The following is a 14,732-nucleotide window of genomic DNA, read 5'->3' as shown; positions in this document are numbered from 1 at the left end:
TACAAATAAATATGCTGAACCCTCCATAGTAAGAGGATCATGAGTTCAAGGATGGTTTTAGACTAGCCTTGGAAGTATACCAATACTCTGTTTTTAAAAGTCAAAAATACGTGCCATAGTGCTGCATGCTTGTAATACTACTTTGGAAACTGAGGCAGAAGGATCAGGAGTCAGAAACTAGCCTGGGATGCATACTGACAGCCCGTGTAAAGACAACCATTTAAATACGCAATCATATTTTGTGTGATACAGTGATTTTTTTATTTGAAACAATTGTTTTATAAAATTCATTTTTAAAAGCTCTGGAAAGTTTTGTTTATTGCAAACTGTTAAGATTCATTTTGCCTAGAATTATGGCTAAGAGGTTAAAAGCACTTGTTGCTTTTACAGAAGACCTGTGTTCAATTCTCAGCACCCACATGATGGCCTACAACCATCTGTAACTTCATCTGTCCTCTGTGATGCCAGGCATGCTTGTAGTGTACATACATCTATGCAGCCAAAACACTAATATATTTAAAATTTTTTACAAAACTTTATTTTACATACTGTGCTATTGCTGATAAGGTAGGAAAATTTTTATAATGAAAGTACAGTATTGTCTACTGCATTTGTTTATATTATGGATTTCAGTACTTTTGTTTGTTTTTGTTTTTGTCAATAGGGTCTCATTGTGTAACTAACTGGCCTGGAATTTACTATGTAGGCCAGAATGACCTCAAATTTCTAGAGATCCATCTGTCTCTGCCTCCTGGGATTAAAGGTGTGTGCCACCATGCCCAGCTGACAGTCTTTCTTATGTGTCTTTTTCAATTTGTTTATGTGTTTATGTCACTTAGGCTGCTGGTGCTGTTGTGACTGAGAGCCAGACTTACAAGAAGCGTGCTGACTTCCTGAGTAACGATGACTACGCTGTGTATGTGAGAGAGAACGTTCAGGTGGGCCTTGTTCGTCTTTCATCTGCTTGAGCACCGCCCATATGCTGGCGCACAGGCCAGCCTGATGGAGGCAGCTCCTCAACGTTCTGTCTTCTTTGGTGACTCTAATTTGTGTCAAGTTGACAAACTAACCAGCGCAATATTTTTAGCTTATTTCTGGGTCCTAAATAAAATCTTTACATTGTATCTTCTGTCTAGGTGTACTTTACTGCACTTTGCATTTCAATTTCAGGTGGGAATGATGGTTCGATGCTGTCGAGCATATGAAGAAGTGTGTGAAGGTGATGTGGGCAAAGTCATCAAGCTGGACAGAGATGGATTGCATGACCTCAATGTGCAGTGTGATTGGCAGCAGAAAGGGGGTACTTAGTGGGTTAGCTATATTCACGTTGAACTCATAGGTGAGCACACTCCTTTTTAACACATTTTATTTCTTAGAGACACGGTTCCCAGAAAGTTAGCACTAATCATAGTGTGTTTGCCAATGAACTCCTTAGGTTATCCCCCACCGAGTTCTTCTTCTCACATCAAGATTGGTGATAAAGTACGGGTCAAAGCTTCCGTAACCACACCAAAATACAAGTGGGGATCCGTTACTCATCAAAGTGTGGGGCTCGTGAAAGGTAACAGCCAACAGAATGCTTTGTTACAGACTATAGTTTCCCTTATTACTGTGTGCATTAACATTTCTTTTTACCATGCTATAAAAGTTTGATTAATATGTCTGAGAAATACAGTAAAGGCCAGGAATAAACAGACATAAAAATAGCCAGGTTAAACAGACGAGTGCCACCATTACTTTATGTTTCAGCACTTGGATTCTGGAATATTGTTGCTTTCCCAGGGCTTGGCCATCGTTAGAACTTCCCAGGTCGCGCAGAACAAATGACTTCTTTTATATTTTAATTTTTATTATAAGTATTTTTCTTTACTTAAAGGATTATTTAGTCAGGCGGTGGTGGCGCACGCCTTTAATCCCAGCACTTGGGAGGCAGAGGCAGGCAGATCTCTGTGAGTTCGAGGCCAACCTGGTCAACAAGAACAGGTTCCAAAGCTACAGAGAAACCCTATCAGTTTTTTTTGTTTTGTTTTGTTTGTTTTTTTTTGAGACAGGGTTTCTCTGTAGCTTTGGAGCCTGTCCTGGAACTAGCTCTTGTAGACCAGGCTGGCTTTGAACTCATAGAAATCCACCTTCCTCTGCCTCCCAAGTGTTGGGATTAAAGACATACACCACCACTGCCCAGCTGCTTAAAAGATTCTTGTGTATCAAAACAAAAATATGTTTAAAAAAGCATTTATGGCTGCTAAATCAGTGTTTTGACAGAAGATTGTTCTTAAAGGATGGAAAGTTTTAGCATTGTTAATGTGGTTTATTTCCTAATATATGAAGGGACTAAGTTCAGTTTTTGACCTTTATAATTAAAAACTCGTTAGTATGGAGATTATAAGCACAAATAGAAGATACGAGCATCTGTACCTTCTCATCGGTGCAGCCACAGAGAACTCACTCTTGCTCTGCTGGAGCTGGCTGATGACTAAGTGCCGTCTCATTGCTAAGGAGCGTTCTTTAAGGAATGGGAATGCCTACAGCACTTACCACAGAGCTGCAGTGTTGAGCTTAGGTTTATGTTGACTGTAAAGTTGTCTCAGGTAGTTTCTGTCCTGTGCTAGCTGTCTCTACTATGTATTTCCAAAACCATCTGTCCATCCAAACAGACATTAGCATTTAACTCCCTCATCTTGTCTTTCCTATTCCTGCTGCCTTAGCTAGGCTTCCTGTGGCTGTGATAAAACACCATGATCAAAGAAGTTTAGGGAAGAAAGGGTTTATTTAATTTTGCAGTTTACAGATTTATAAACTGAGCAGGAACCTGAAGGCAGAAACTAAATCAGAGGCCATAGAAGAGTGCTGTCTGTTTGCTTGCTCCCATCCCAAGACACAAACAGATGCTTGCCCACCCATGTTAATGGCTGCATCATTCACAATAGCCAACATGGAAAACAAATCTTAAATGGCCATGAATAAATACACAGATAAAAACACTTGATATACATATTCAGTGGAAAGTTGTGACTATCAACTGTGTAAGACACATTCTGATGAAACATTACAGCACAGAAGAACCCTGAAGACAGTGGGGTAAACTGAGCCTTTAATCAGCAGGGTTGGTTTGTCAGATGTTAGTGATCAATTCCTATTTGAGCTCACTTTTATCAACTGTCATTGACATAGGTGTATGTTGAGCTGTAATCTAGTGAACAGAGGACAGAGACACCTCCCAAATGTGACGTCACTTCATAGTTCACTCTTGTCTGTACTTCCTGCTGGGATTTCAAATGCAGCTCGGCTCCTGGAGCTGCTCACAACCCTCCTGGGCCTTTCTGATAGCAATAAAGGGAGCTGTCAGATCCAGGCCGCGTCTCCTCTGCACACTTCCATTTATCCCTAGCCTTCTTTAGTTGCTGGCCTTAATTCTTTTCTATTTCATTATTTCGGTACTTTCAAACAGAGGTTTGTTTACTTTTTTTTCTTTTGTCTTATTCTTTTTTTTTTTTTTTTTTTTGGTTTTTCGAGACAGGGTTTCTCTGTGGTTTTGGAGCCTGTCCTGGAACTAGCTCTTGTAGACCAGGCTGGTCTCGAACTCACAGAGATCCGCCTGCCTCTGCCTCCCAAGTGCTGGGATTAAAGGCGCTTTTGTCTTATTCTTTTAGTTGGGAAAGGCTAACTGAATTTCAGAATTCACCATTAATGGATGTGTAAATACAAAGTTGATCTTTAGCGCTGCATTTATAAAAGTATTATTATTATTCTTATTTTTGTAGTCAAGAGACTGATTCTGGGGCATCCTGTATACCACACACACATTCTCCCACTGAACTACTCTCTCAGATCCTAAAAGTCATTCTAATAATATTTTTTTGTGAACTGACACAGGTTGTTTGGAAATACATTGCCCTGTTATTATCTGAGAAGATTTATGTGGAATGAATTACAGCATTATACAGACCTCATTTCTCAAATTGATACAAAGTAATATTGGATAGCTTTTTGAAAGCCATTTTTGGTATTAACTAACGGCTCTTTTTAAATTTAAAGATATTTGAAACTAGCATAGTTAGAAGCACTTTGCTGTGTAGTCCTCTGGTTTCTCAGACATGGGGGCTCTGTCCAGTCCCATAGTGTCTGTCCTCTGTCTGACCATGCAATAGGGCAGTCTGCAGTCTTCTGTGGCCGTTCCGGAAAGCAGCTGAAGCTCTGTCACAGCAGTCAGCCTGGAATGCTGCTAGACAGCTGGTCGCGGATGGTGAAGAGTCTGAATGTGTCGTCCTCTGTGAACCAGGCCTCTCGTCTCATTGATGGCAGTGAGCCCTGTTGGCAATCATCTGGATCCCAAGGGAAGGTAATGTTTGTGGGATGTGTCAGGAAACACTCTGATTTAGAAGGTGGATTTTAGACCTTTGCATTGAACTGAGAACTTTTAGCTTTGCAAATACCCTCTCAGCGCTCATTTTAAATTTCAGGTCATTAAATAATTTTAAACATACAGACTAGTATATTGTGTATTATTGTTAGATTTTTAAACACTGTGAATACAGATTTTATTAAGTGACCAGTTGAGTAACCAATTATTTTATATATTTTCATATGTAAAATGTTAATTCCTATTATACTCCAGGTTACAAGTTTTTCTGGCATACAGATGAGTTTTGGGGATTTCACTAACACTGTTTGTACCTTGTGTGCCAGCAGGGCAGATGTGATGGGAAGGGAAACGTTTTCTGTGACCCAGTCTAGATCCTGGTCAGAAGTCTGTAAATGTACCATTTATGTGACTTGGAGTGAGACTGCTCAAATCAGCAAGTGGTGGGAAGGGATGTTCTTTCTTCCAGAGTAGGGGTGAATCGTCACACTACATTTTACATTTAAAACTCAGGTTCAGGCTTCAGTGATATTGTTTTATATTACTTTGTTGGTGTGTGTGTGCGTGTGTCTGTGTGTGTGTGTGTGTGTACGCACGTGGAGGTCAGAGCTCGTGGTTTTCTACCATGTAGGTTCCTTGGGGTTGAACGCAGATCATCAGGCTTAGCAGCAAGAGCCTTTGTCTTCCGAGCCATCATGCTAGCGCCTAGTGAAGACTCTTTAGCAGCTAAATATAACTTAAATTTCGGTAACTGAGCATCTATTTTTTTTTTCTTCCCCCTTTAAAAAAAGCATTGGATTCGTTTGGAGATTTTCCCAGATGTTCTTGTTCATAGATTAAAAATGATAGTAGATCCTGCAGACAGTAGCTACATGCCATCCCTGGTCGTGGTGTCAGGTAATTGAATTCGTTTCCTCTAAAAGAAGCCTCTCCTAACGTTTAATAAAGATTGCTTGTTTGATTTCTTTACCTTTCTTTCCCCCCAGGTGGAAGTTCCTTATAACCTAATTGAACTAAAGACTATTAATATCAACCAAACTGACACCACCGTGCCCCTGCTGAATGACTGTGCCGAGGTGAGTTGAGTTGTAGTGACCTGTTTCTTTCTGTGTGATTGTGTGTAGCCCATGGATGGCAGCTATGTGTTCGCACTTAGATGAGTTTTTTTCTTCTTAAATGATTTACGTTCCTTAATACCTTATTTTATACAATTACCTCTGGGAAAGAAACAAAACCAACTTCACTTTTCCCTATTTTTGGTAATAAGCATATGTTCATATTCCTAGTGCTCTCTAAAAAAAGCTTTGATTGGAGTTTTTCTTTCTTTCTTTCTCTCTCTCTCCCTCCCTCCCTCCCTCCCTCCCTCCCTCCTTTCTTTTCTCTCTCCCTTCCTCTCTCTCCCTTCCTCCCCCCCCCCTCTCTCTCTTTCTTCTTTTTGGTTTTGGATTGGTTTTGGTTTTTCTAGACAGGGTTCTCTGTATAGCCCTGGTTGTCCTAAAACTGGATCTGTAGACCAGGCTGACCTCAAACATACAGAGATCTACCTGCCTGCCTCTGCCTCCAGAGTGCTGGAATTAAAGGCATGTGTGACCACCGTCCCTGGCTGAAGTTGCTCTTTACATCCATACATATTTGTCAACACCTAATATCTTTTCCTTAAGGTAGATTTTCTGACAATATTTGTGATATTGAAATTGCTTCTTTGTTGATGTGCCTTTGCTTCAACTGCTGAACCTGTGAAGTAATAATAAAATATCTTGCAGAAAGAATCTGGGTTTGTTGTGTCTCTTGAAAAGTCCGTCTGACAGATTTTCTGTACACATGTAGGACGGTTGTGCCCTCTGCACATGGTCTCTTTGCTGTGCAGAGACTTCAGCTGGCTGTGCCCTCTGCACATGGTCTCTTTGCTGTGTGAGACTTTAGCTTCTAGTCATTCTGCTTCTTAGCTCTGGGGCTCTTAGCTCTACTGTTGGTGTTCTGTGTAGAAAGTTCTCATGTATAGCTATACCAAGTGTTTTCTGTGCATTTCCCTTTAGCCATTTCAGTGTTTCCAGTTGCTCTCCTGTTCACTTTAAGTTGCGTGTAGGGTGAGAGATAAAGATCTCATTCTTCTACAGGTGGGCATATAGCTGTGTCAATCCTCTGTTTACTAAGTTTTTTTTTTTTTTTTTTTTATTAAAATTTCCACCTGCTCCCCGTTTCCCATTTCCCTCCCCTCCTCCCAAATATTGCCCCCTCCCCCCACTCCCCTCCCCCTATCCCCACTCCTCTTCTCCTCCCCCCACACCATTCCCCCTCCCTCTCGATACTGAAGAGCAGTCCAAATTCTCTGCCCTGCGGGAAGACGAAGGTCTTCTATCTACGTCCAGGAAGGTGAGCTTCTAAACAGGCTAAGCTCCCACAAAGCCAGTTCATGTATTAGGATTGAAACCTAGTGCCATTGTCCTTGGCGTCTCATCAGTCTTCATTGACCGCCATGCTCAGAGAGTCCGGAATCAACCCATGCTTATTCAGTCCCAGACCAGCTGGCCTTGGTGGGCTCCTAATAAATCAGTTCCACTGTCACAGTGGGTGGGTGCATCTCTCGTGGTCCTGATTTTTTGCTCTTGTTCTCCCTCCTGGTGTTTGTTTTTGACATCATTTCTTGAAAAATAGCGGTGTGCATTTATTTCTGAGTTCTCCATTCTGTTCTGTTTGTCAGCGTGTTTGTTTTTGTACCAGGACCATGTGGCTTTTGTCACTGTAACGTTCAGTAGAATAATTTGAGGTTGTATATTATGATGCATCTGGCAGTGTTCTTTCTGCATAGAATTACTTTGACTACCCAGTTTGTTTTTATGTTTCCATATGAGTTTAAGATTTATTTCTACTTCAGTTAATACATCATTGCAGTTTGGAAAAAGCTTATATTGAACCTGTTAATTATTCTTGGTGACAGAGCTGTCTTTATGACATTAGCTCTGCCAAGACAGGAGCCTGGGCTTGTTTTAGTCACCTAGTGTTGTCTTCAGCGTTTGTATACTTACCTTCTGCTGAGAGTTCATTCCTAGATTCTCTCCCTCTTTTAAGAAAATATGGTATAGCCGGGCGGTGGTGGCGCACGCCTTTAATCCCAGCACTCGGGAGGCAGAGGCAGGCGGATCTCTGTGAGTTCGAGACCAGCCTGGTCTACAGAGCTAGTTCCAGGACAGGCTCCAAAGCCACAGAGAAACCCTGCCTCGAAAAACCAAAAAAAAAAAAAAAAAAAAAAAAAAAGAAAATATGGTATACAGGATTTTTTCTTTTGAGTTCCTTTCTCAGCAAGTTTACTATTGTTGTATAAATAAAAGCTATTACTATTTGTGTTATCATTTTGTATACTGCATTTACCAGGTCTTCTAGTTTCCTATTAGACTCACTGTGTCTTAAGTATAGAGTCTTGCCATCTGCACACTAATATTTCCAGTTTTTAATCCCTTTTTATTTCTATCTTGTTGCTATAGCTGAGATGATGAACATCATATTTTATAAGAATGGAGGAAGCAGGTTCTCTTGTCTTGTTCCAATTGTAGAGGAGATGTCAGTTTTCCCCATTTAGTACGGTGTTGACTCTAAGTTTGCCGTATCTAATAGCCAATATTACTATATTGGGGTCTGTTCCATTTATTCCTAATTTCTTCAGGGACTTTTATCTTTAGTTCAACTCTGTAAATTGCCTTCTCTGTATTTATTGAGATGACGATGTGGTTTCTGTTTTTAAGTCTATTAATATGTTATATTATGTTGATTGATTTGCATATATTGAACCAACCTTTCATCTCTGGAAGGAAACCACTTTGATCAAGGCATATAATCTTATTAATGTGATTTCGACTTTAGTTTACAAAGGCGTTTTTATATCTGTTGATAAATAAATTAATCATGGTTCCTTTGGTTTGATATCAAGGTGATAGTGATTTAGTAAGATAAAATTGATACTATACCTTCCCCTTTTGTTTTGTGAAATGTTCATAAATGCTGATGGGTGTCAGATTTCCTTTACATATTTGCTATTATTCATCAGTAATCTTATCCAGTTCTGGGCTTTTCATTGTGAATTTTAAAGTTATGAATTTGTTTATATTGTTAACATCCTGTAGATTTAATTCCTGTAGGTCATATGTACTTAGAAATTTTATCTCTTGATTTTCAAACTTGGAACACACATTTTCAAAGTATTCTCTAATGATCTTGTGGGCTTCATTGGTGCCTGTTTTAGTAATATCTTTTTCAGGTTATCCCATGGGTGATGGAACATTGTACACTTGTTGTAGGAGCTTGAAATTTTCCTTCCCCATTTCTTCAGTGAGTCACTGTTCATTTAAAATGTATTGTTTAGTCTTAAAGTATTTGTGTGTTTTCTAAGGGTCACTGTGGGGTGGGTTTTTCCCATCGCATTCAGGGATTATTTCTGCTCTCTGTCTGCCTGTAACATCAATTTTTAGAGAATGGCAGGATACCTGTTAAATCCACTTTCTCAGTATTTTATAGAATTTGGAGCCCAAAATTCTGGGTATTAAATACTTACCTATAAATTTTTACTTAAAAAAATTAAATAATTGTGTCCTCTTGAATTGTTCTCTTTATTAGCATATAGTGACCCTCTGTGCTTTATCACACCTATCCTATCATCTATCTATCTATCTATCTATCTATCTATCTATCTATCTATCTATCTATCTATCTATCTATCTATCCATCGTGTGTGTGGGTTTGGGTTTGGGTTGATAGATTTCTCACTTTTATTTCATATGAATTCAGCCATGTGGGTTGTCTTCACTTGGGTTTATATTCAGGGGGAAACTGGCTGCAGTAACATTTCTGATGTTTGGACAGTAGTACTAGTATTAGCTCCAGGAGTGAGTTCTGTGTCCCTTACTTGTCCCTATAAGATTTGGAGACAGGGACACTAGCCTCGTGGTTGGAGAGAATGTTGCAAACTCACAGGGATTAAGAGTATCAGTATTTTAAGTAGTCAGTGAAGGAACTGTGGAGAAAAATAGAGTAAGAAGGAAAGTATGTGGGTTAGAGGTTTAAAAAAAGCAGTAGAAAACAATGTATATTAGATTTAGAGAAATGAGACATGGATCTAAGAGCCTTTTCCAACATGATATAAACCACAGCATATTAATCGACTACTTAAGGTACAAAAGTATGAATATGGAAGAATTAAATTCTTAAAATGAAAAAAGATGTATGTGTATAAAATAGGTTGCTAAAATCAAAAGATTACTGATAAAAAGCCATACTGGATAAAAGAGAAGAGGTACTGTGTTCTCAGGAGTGCTTCTGGACCCTGGGAGGGGAGAGTCTGTCCCTGTGTTGTGTGCATCAGGGTCTGCCACCAACTCCATGGAGCCCCTGTACCTCCTCCTTGCTGTGACCTGGCTGGGGCTGTCACAGATCTTAGCTTTGTATCCGCGCCTGTGCTTCTGCCCCTCTACACCGTCTAGCTTGGCATTTGGTGCTTCTGGCCAGATGCTGTACCATGCTCCGGGTTTTACAGCCCCTTCCCTGGGTCTGATTCACTTGTGTGTGATCCACAATCCCTACTCTTCTTTTCTGGTCAGGCACAGATTTGGCTCAGTCTCTGGCATTCTTTACACTTCTCCACTGCCTGGCTGTGAGATTACCTGTTACTTCTCCAGGCAGTGGTGGGGAAGGAGGATTTTAAGTATTGGAAGCGTTCAGTTTCAGGTTCTTCCACCTCTTTCTAGGGTGTAATTTCCCGAGGTCTAGTTAGCTTGATGTTCTGACTCCAGTTTGAATTTCCAGCAGCTCACACTTGTCTGTCCTGGCAGCTCTCATGCTTTCCCTGGGAGCTAGGAGTCCCTTCAGGGCACTTGCTGGCAAGATTCAGCCCTGACCATGCTCCTTGGTGTGGTCAGATGAACTAACTGGCTTCTTTGGGGGCAGGAAATGAAATCCCACTCTGTCTTCTTCCTGTTTTCTGTAGTTCTTTATGTTATTTCTCCATTTTATTCTTTGATTTCTCCTTTTATCTTGGCCTTCTTCTACCCAGACTGGTGAAATCACAGATGTAGTTTGTAACCTGCAATCTTCCCAGAATGTCAATGTCAGTGTCTGTCTTCTGAGTCTGAGGCGTCTGTAACTTGTCATTTTCTCATCCAGTATCACAGGTACATTGAGATCGCAATAAAGCAGTGCAGGGGCTCAGGGATCGATTGCAAAATTCACGGTCTCATCCTGCTGGGACGCATCCGGGCTGAGGAGGAGGATTTGGCAGCGGTTCCTTTTCTGGCTTCAGATAACGGGGAGGAGGAGGATGACAAAGGCAGCACTGGGAGGTGAGAGCTTCTTCCTCTGGGACTGGCTGCCTTCTGTCCCATCCCCAGTTTGTGAATCGTGCCTACTAGGATGCTTAGTCGAGTTGTCAAAAATAATATCTTGCAAGAAAATAAAACATAAAAAATGCACATTAAAAAAAAAAAGACCATTAGAGAGAAGATTGGGGAAAAAAAGCTTACTTTTGTTTTTAATCTGAAACGTTCTGTTCCTGTTTTGGTTTAAATCCCTGTAGCTTCCTTTTGTTTTCTGTGCTAGATCATGATTTTCTGTAGACACGGTACGGCACATTCTATTGCTAGCTATTTTACTGTTAACTTAAATGTTTTAGCTTTTCTTTATTATGGTAAAATACACTAAGCCTGATTTTTCACTTCTGCAGTTTTAAGCTTACAGTTGGGTGGCATTAAGGACATGGACGTTGTTACACTGCTGACTCTGGGCTGTCTCGAGGCTCTTGTGTATAATTCTTGTGCAATCCTAGGACTTCTTGTTACCTGACTCTGTAGGTGGGGATGCCTGCTGCTGTGGCTGTCATTCTGTACGTGTGTGTGCAGCAGCTTCTGTGGGTCCGTCCTGCGGTGGACGGTGACACTGGACAGACTCCCCTGCATCAGCGTGGTGTTGGAGCTGGGAAGAAAGGGGTTGTGTGGGACTGCAGTGGAACATTGCCCCGGACAGGAAAGCTCAGTGTTATGAAACAGGGTGTGTCAGGGGTGACAAAGATTCTTCCATTGTGTGTTAATTCCATGACGTGTGTAACAAGGACTACTTTAGGCTTCCTTTGGAGTCCTGACAGAAACATTGTGCTGATCACTTTCCTCACAGTTGAGCTTTTGTAGATGGGTTAGTGCGTGTGGGGTTGTTCAGACAAACGTGCAAAACACATTTCAGTGTCTCCAACACTGCTCCTGCCATGCTGGCTTCCTAGTAGGGCCAGAGCCTTCCATAGGCGGTGGACACAACTCAGGTGACCAAACGCATTTTGCTGTAAGTGACTTTCAGTGATGTAAGGAGACAGAGAGCAGCTCCATCTGTACTGCTGCTCAACACATGCTCTTGTCATCTGTGCCACAGCTCTGGAGCATTTGCTTGTATACAGACTGGTGGTTTCATGTGCTAAAGCAAGTCTTTGAGATGGACTCCTTACTTGGAGGAGCTCTTTATGTTTTAAATGCTTTGTTTCTACCTTTGTTTCCTGTCTAGTCTCATTAGAAAGAAGACTGCTGGGTTGGAGTCAACAGCTACAATAAGAACCAAAGTGTTTGTGTGGGGCCTGAATGACAAGGACCAGCTGGGTGGGCTCAAAGGCTCTAAGGTACCTACCCCGTTCCCTGTGCCTGATGGCAGTGCTTGTGGCTTCTGCCTGAGGCTCAGCTAGGCAGGCTCTTTAACCCTCTTTCTAGATGTGGGTTCTGAGTTCAGACTTTGTGAGCTGCTTCTCTCCTTTATATACAGTTGTATGGAGAGAATGCTTTGTGAGCACAGAGAAATGGGACAGTAGATCTGTGCATACTTGTCATTGTGGAGTGGCTGTGGGTAGAGACCCCCTCCCCCCTCCACTCATTGACACACTCATTTTTTTAAAAATGATTTATTTATTTATTATGTATACAGTATTCTTAGTATTCTGCATGTATGCCTGCAGGCCAGAAGAGGGCACCAGATCTCACTACAGATGGCTGTGAGCCACCATGTGGTTGCTGGGAATTGAACTCAGGACCTTTGGAAGAGCAAGCAGCGCTCTTAACCACTGAGCCATCTCTCCAGCCCTCACTCATTCATTTTTGTATCCTGATCATGGTTTCCCCTTCTTCCCCCTTTTACCCATTCATTCATTCACTTATTCATTCATTTATTCATTCATTCACTTATCATTCATTCATTCATTTTTACCTCCTGATCATGGTTTCCCCTCACTCCTCTCCACCCAGTCCTTCCTTTCACTGTTGATTCATCCTGAGACTGCTGGGCAGTGGTGCTACACGCCTTTAATCCCAGCACTCAGGAGGTGGAGGCAGGTGAATCTCCGTGAGTTCCAGACCAGCCTGGTCTACAGAGCGAGTTCCAGGACAGGCTCCAAAGGTTTTCTGTGTCTTGAAAAACCAAACATTTGCTTCTATGCTTATACTTGATTTCACAAATAATTGAGTTAAAGGCTAATTTTTGAAGTGCTTACTCACAAAAAAGGTGACATTTTCCAAATAAAAAAATAGAGTAACTCTAACAAATAATGCATCTGAATTAGGACTGAATTAATTGTACATTGTATCTTGTTTGATGAGGTCCAAAAAACCCAACTTACTCTAATTTTTAGTATTGGGGGACAACTTCACCTGATGAGATCTGTTCTTTTTAGTCTCTGTGGTGACAACATCAGTCATGTGCCTCTGTCACCGGTATTACTAGGAAGCAGAGACTGCTGGAACTCACTTACTTGAACTAATTTATATTGTTATTTAGGCAGCCTTAAATGACATTTATGTCCTGAGGTCACAGATCCCCATTTTGCAGTGGTTAGGTATAGGTATAGGTATATTGATGGTTAGGTATAGGTCAGGTATAGGTATATTGATGGTTAGGTATAGGTCAGGTATAGGTATATTGATGGTTAGGTATAGGTCAGGTATAGGTATATTGATGGTTAGGTATAGGTCAGGTATAGGTATATTGATGGTTAGGTATAGGTCAGGTATAGGTATGTTGATGGTTAGGTATAGGTCAGGTATAGGTATATTGATGGTTATGTATAGGTCAGGTATAGGTATATTGATGGTTATGTATAGGTCAGGTATAGGTATATTGATGGTTATGTATAGGTCAGGTATAGGTTATATTGATGGTTAGGTATAGGTCAGGTATAGGTATATTGATGGTTATGTATAGGTCAGGTATAGGTATATTGATGGTTATGTATAGGTCAGGTATAGGTATATTGATGGTTAGGTATAGGTCAGGTATAGGTATATTGATGGTTAGGTATAGGTCTTATCTGGACCAGAGCCTTTTTTACCTCACAGTTCCAGGTTATAGTCCAGTCCATTCATAATGCAAAACAAATCACCATATAATAATACAGGGTTTCTTAGGCAGGATTTTTAATTTTAACCACATCTATCACAGTGAAAAGCAGAAACATGTAATTTCCTTCCTTCCTTCCTTCCTTCCTTCCTTCCTTCCTTCCTTCCTTCCTTCCTTCCTTCCTTCCTTATTTCCCTTCCCTCCCTCCCTCCCTCCCTCCCTCCCTCCCTCCCTCCCTCCCTCCCTCCCTTCATGCCCTGGATGGCCTGGCACTAAGCCTGCAGTCTGGGCTGCCCTATACTCACAGAGATCCTCATCTGCCTCTGCTTACCAGACTTTGAGATAAAGGATGTGCCACACCATGCCCAGTTAGCACAGTTTCTTATGTATGTGAGTCACAGTCAGAGTGAGCAAGGCTGTGACAGAACACCTCAAAGAAGCACTCCCATGAAGACAGGTGTGCTTCGGTCCACATTTCGAGAGGAACACAATCTGTCATGGTGGCAGCAGCTTACTTACTGCATCTGAGCAGATCAGGAAACAGAGAGAAGACTACAAGCAGTCTGTGGTGCTGTAACCCTCCAGGCCAACCCCCAAGTATCTCATTTCTTCCACCTAACTCCCCCTTGTTGTAGTCTCCAGTTCTCCAGAATAGTACTACGACTGGAGAGTAAATGTTCAAACACATGAACTGGTGGGGCATGTTGTCCTCAGGTCACGGCATGCTTATTTCTTCTTAGACCTTTCAGTACAAAAATGTTCACAGGTACCAAGGTAGACAGGTTTAGAGTTGTGACTTCTCTTGTCCTCATTTCAGACTCCAAGTGTTGTCCACAACTGGCTGCTCTTTGTATGTTTTCATGCATATGGCAGTTCCTTAGGCACCATATGCTTTCATTAGTCCCAAACTTATTGCTTAGGCTAGGTTGGCTGACCAGCAAACTCCAAAGGATCTAGCTACCTTTCTTTCCCAACAATGAGTAAGCACAGGACAGCTGCCTTTCTTCTCCAGCATTGAGAGTATAAG

The 14,732-nt window shown here is 41.3% G+C and overlaps 1 protein-coding gene across 1 annotated transcript in view; it reads left to right on the top strand.

Annotated features, from left to right (window-relative positions):
* LOC130868880 (E3 ubiquitin-protein ligase HERC2-like) overlaps positions 1–14,732 on the top strand; it is a 56,813-nt gene that overhangs the window by 11,215 nt on the left and 30,866 nt on the right. Inside the window, 8 exon segments of the mRNA XM_057760884.1 lie at positions 840–938; positions 1,171–1,339; positions 1,436–1,561; positions 4,149–4,339; positions 5,152–5,257; positions 5,309–5,436; positions 10,511–10,686; positions 11,891–12,002. Coding sequence (XP_057616867.1) covers positions 840–938; positions 1,171–1,339; positions 1,436–1,561; positions 4,149–4,339; positions 5,152–5,257; positions 5,309–5,436; positions 10,511–10,686; positions 11,891–12,002 — 1,107 coding nt within the window.

The sequence above is a fragment of the Chionomys nivalis genome, assembly GCF_950005125.1.
Source record: "Chionomys nivalis chromosome 23 unlocalized genomic scaffold, mChiNiv1.1 SUPER_23_unloc_1, whole genome shotgun sequence".
Taxonomy (NCBI): Eukaryota; Metazoa; Chordata; class Mammalia; order Rodentia; family Cricetidae; genus Chionomys; species Chionomys nivalis.
This window is presented reverse-complemented; position numbering and strand designations above follow the sequence as displayed.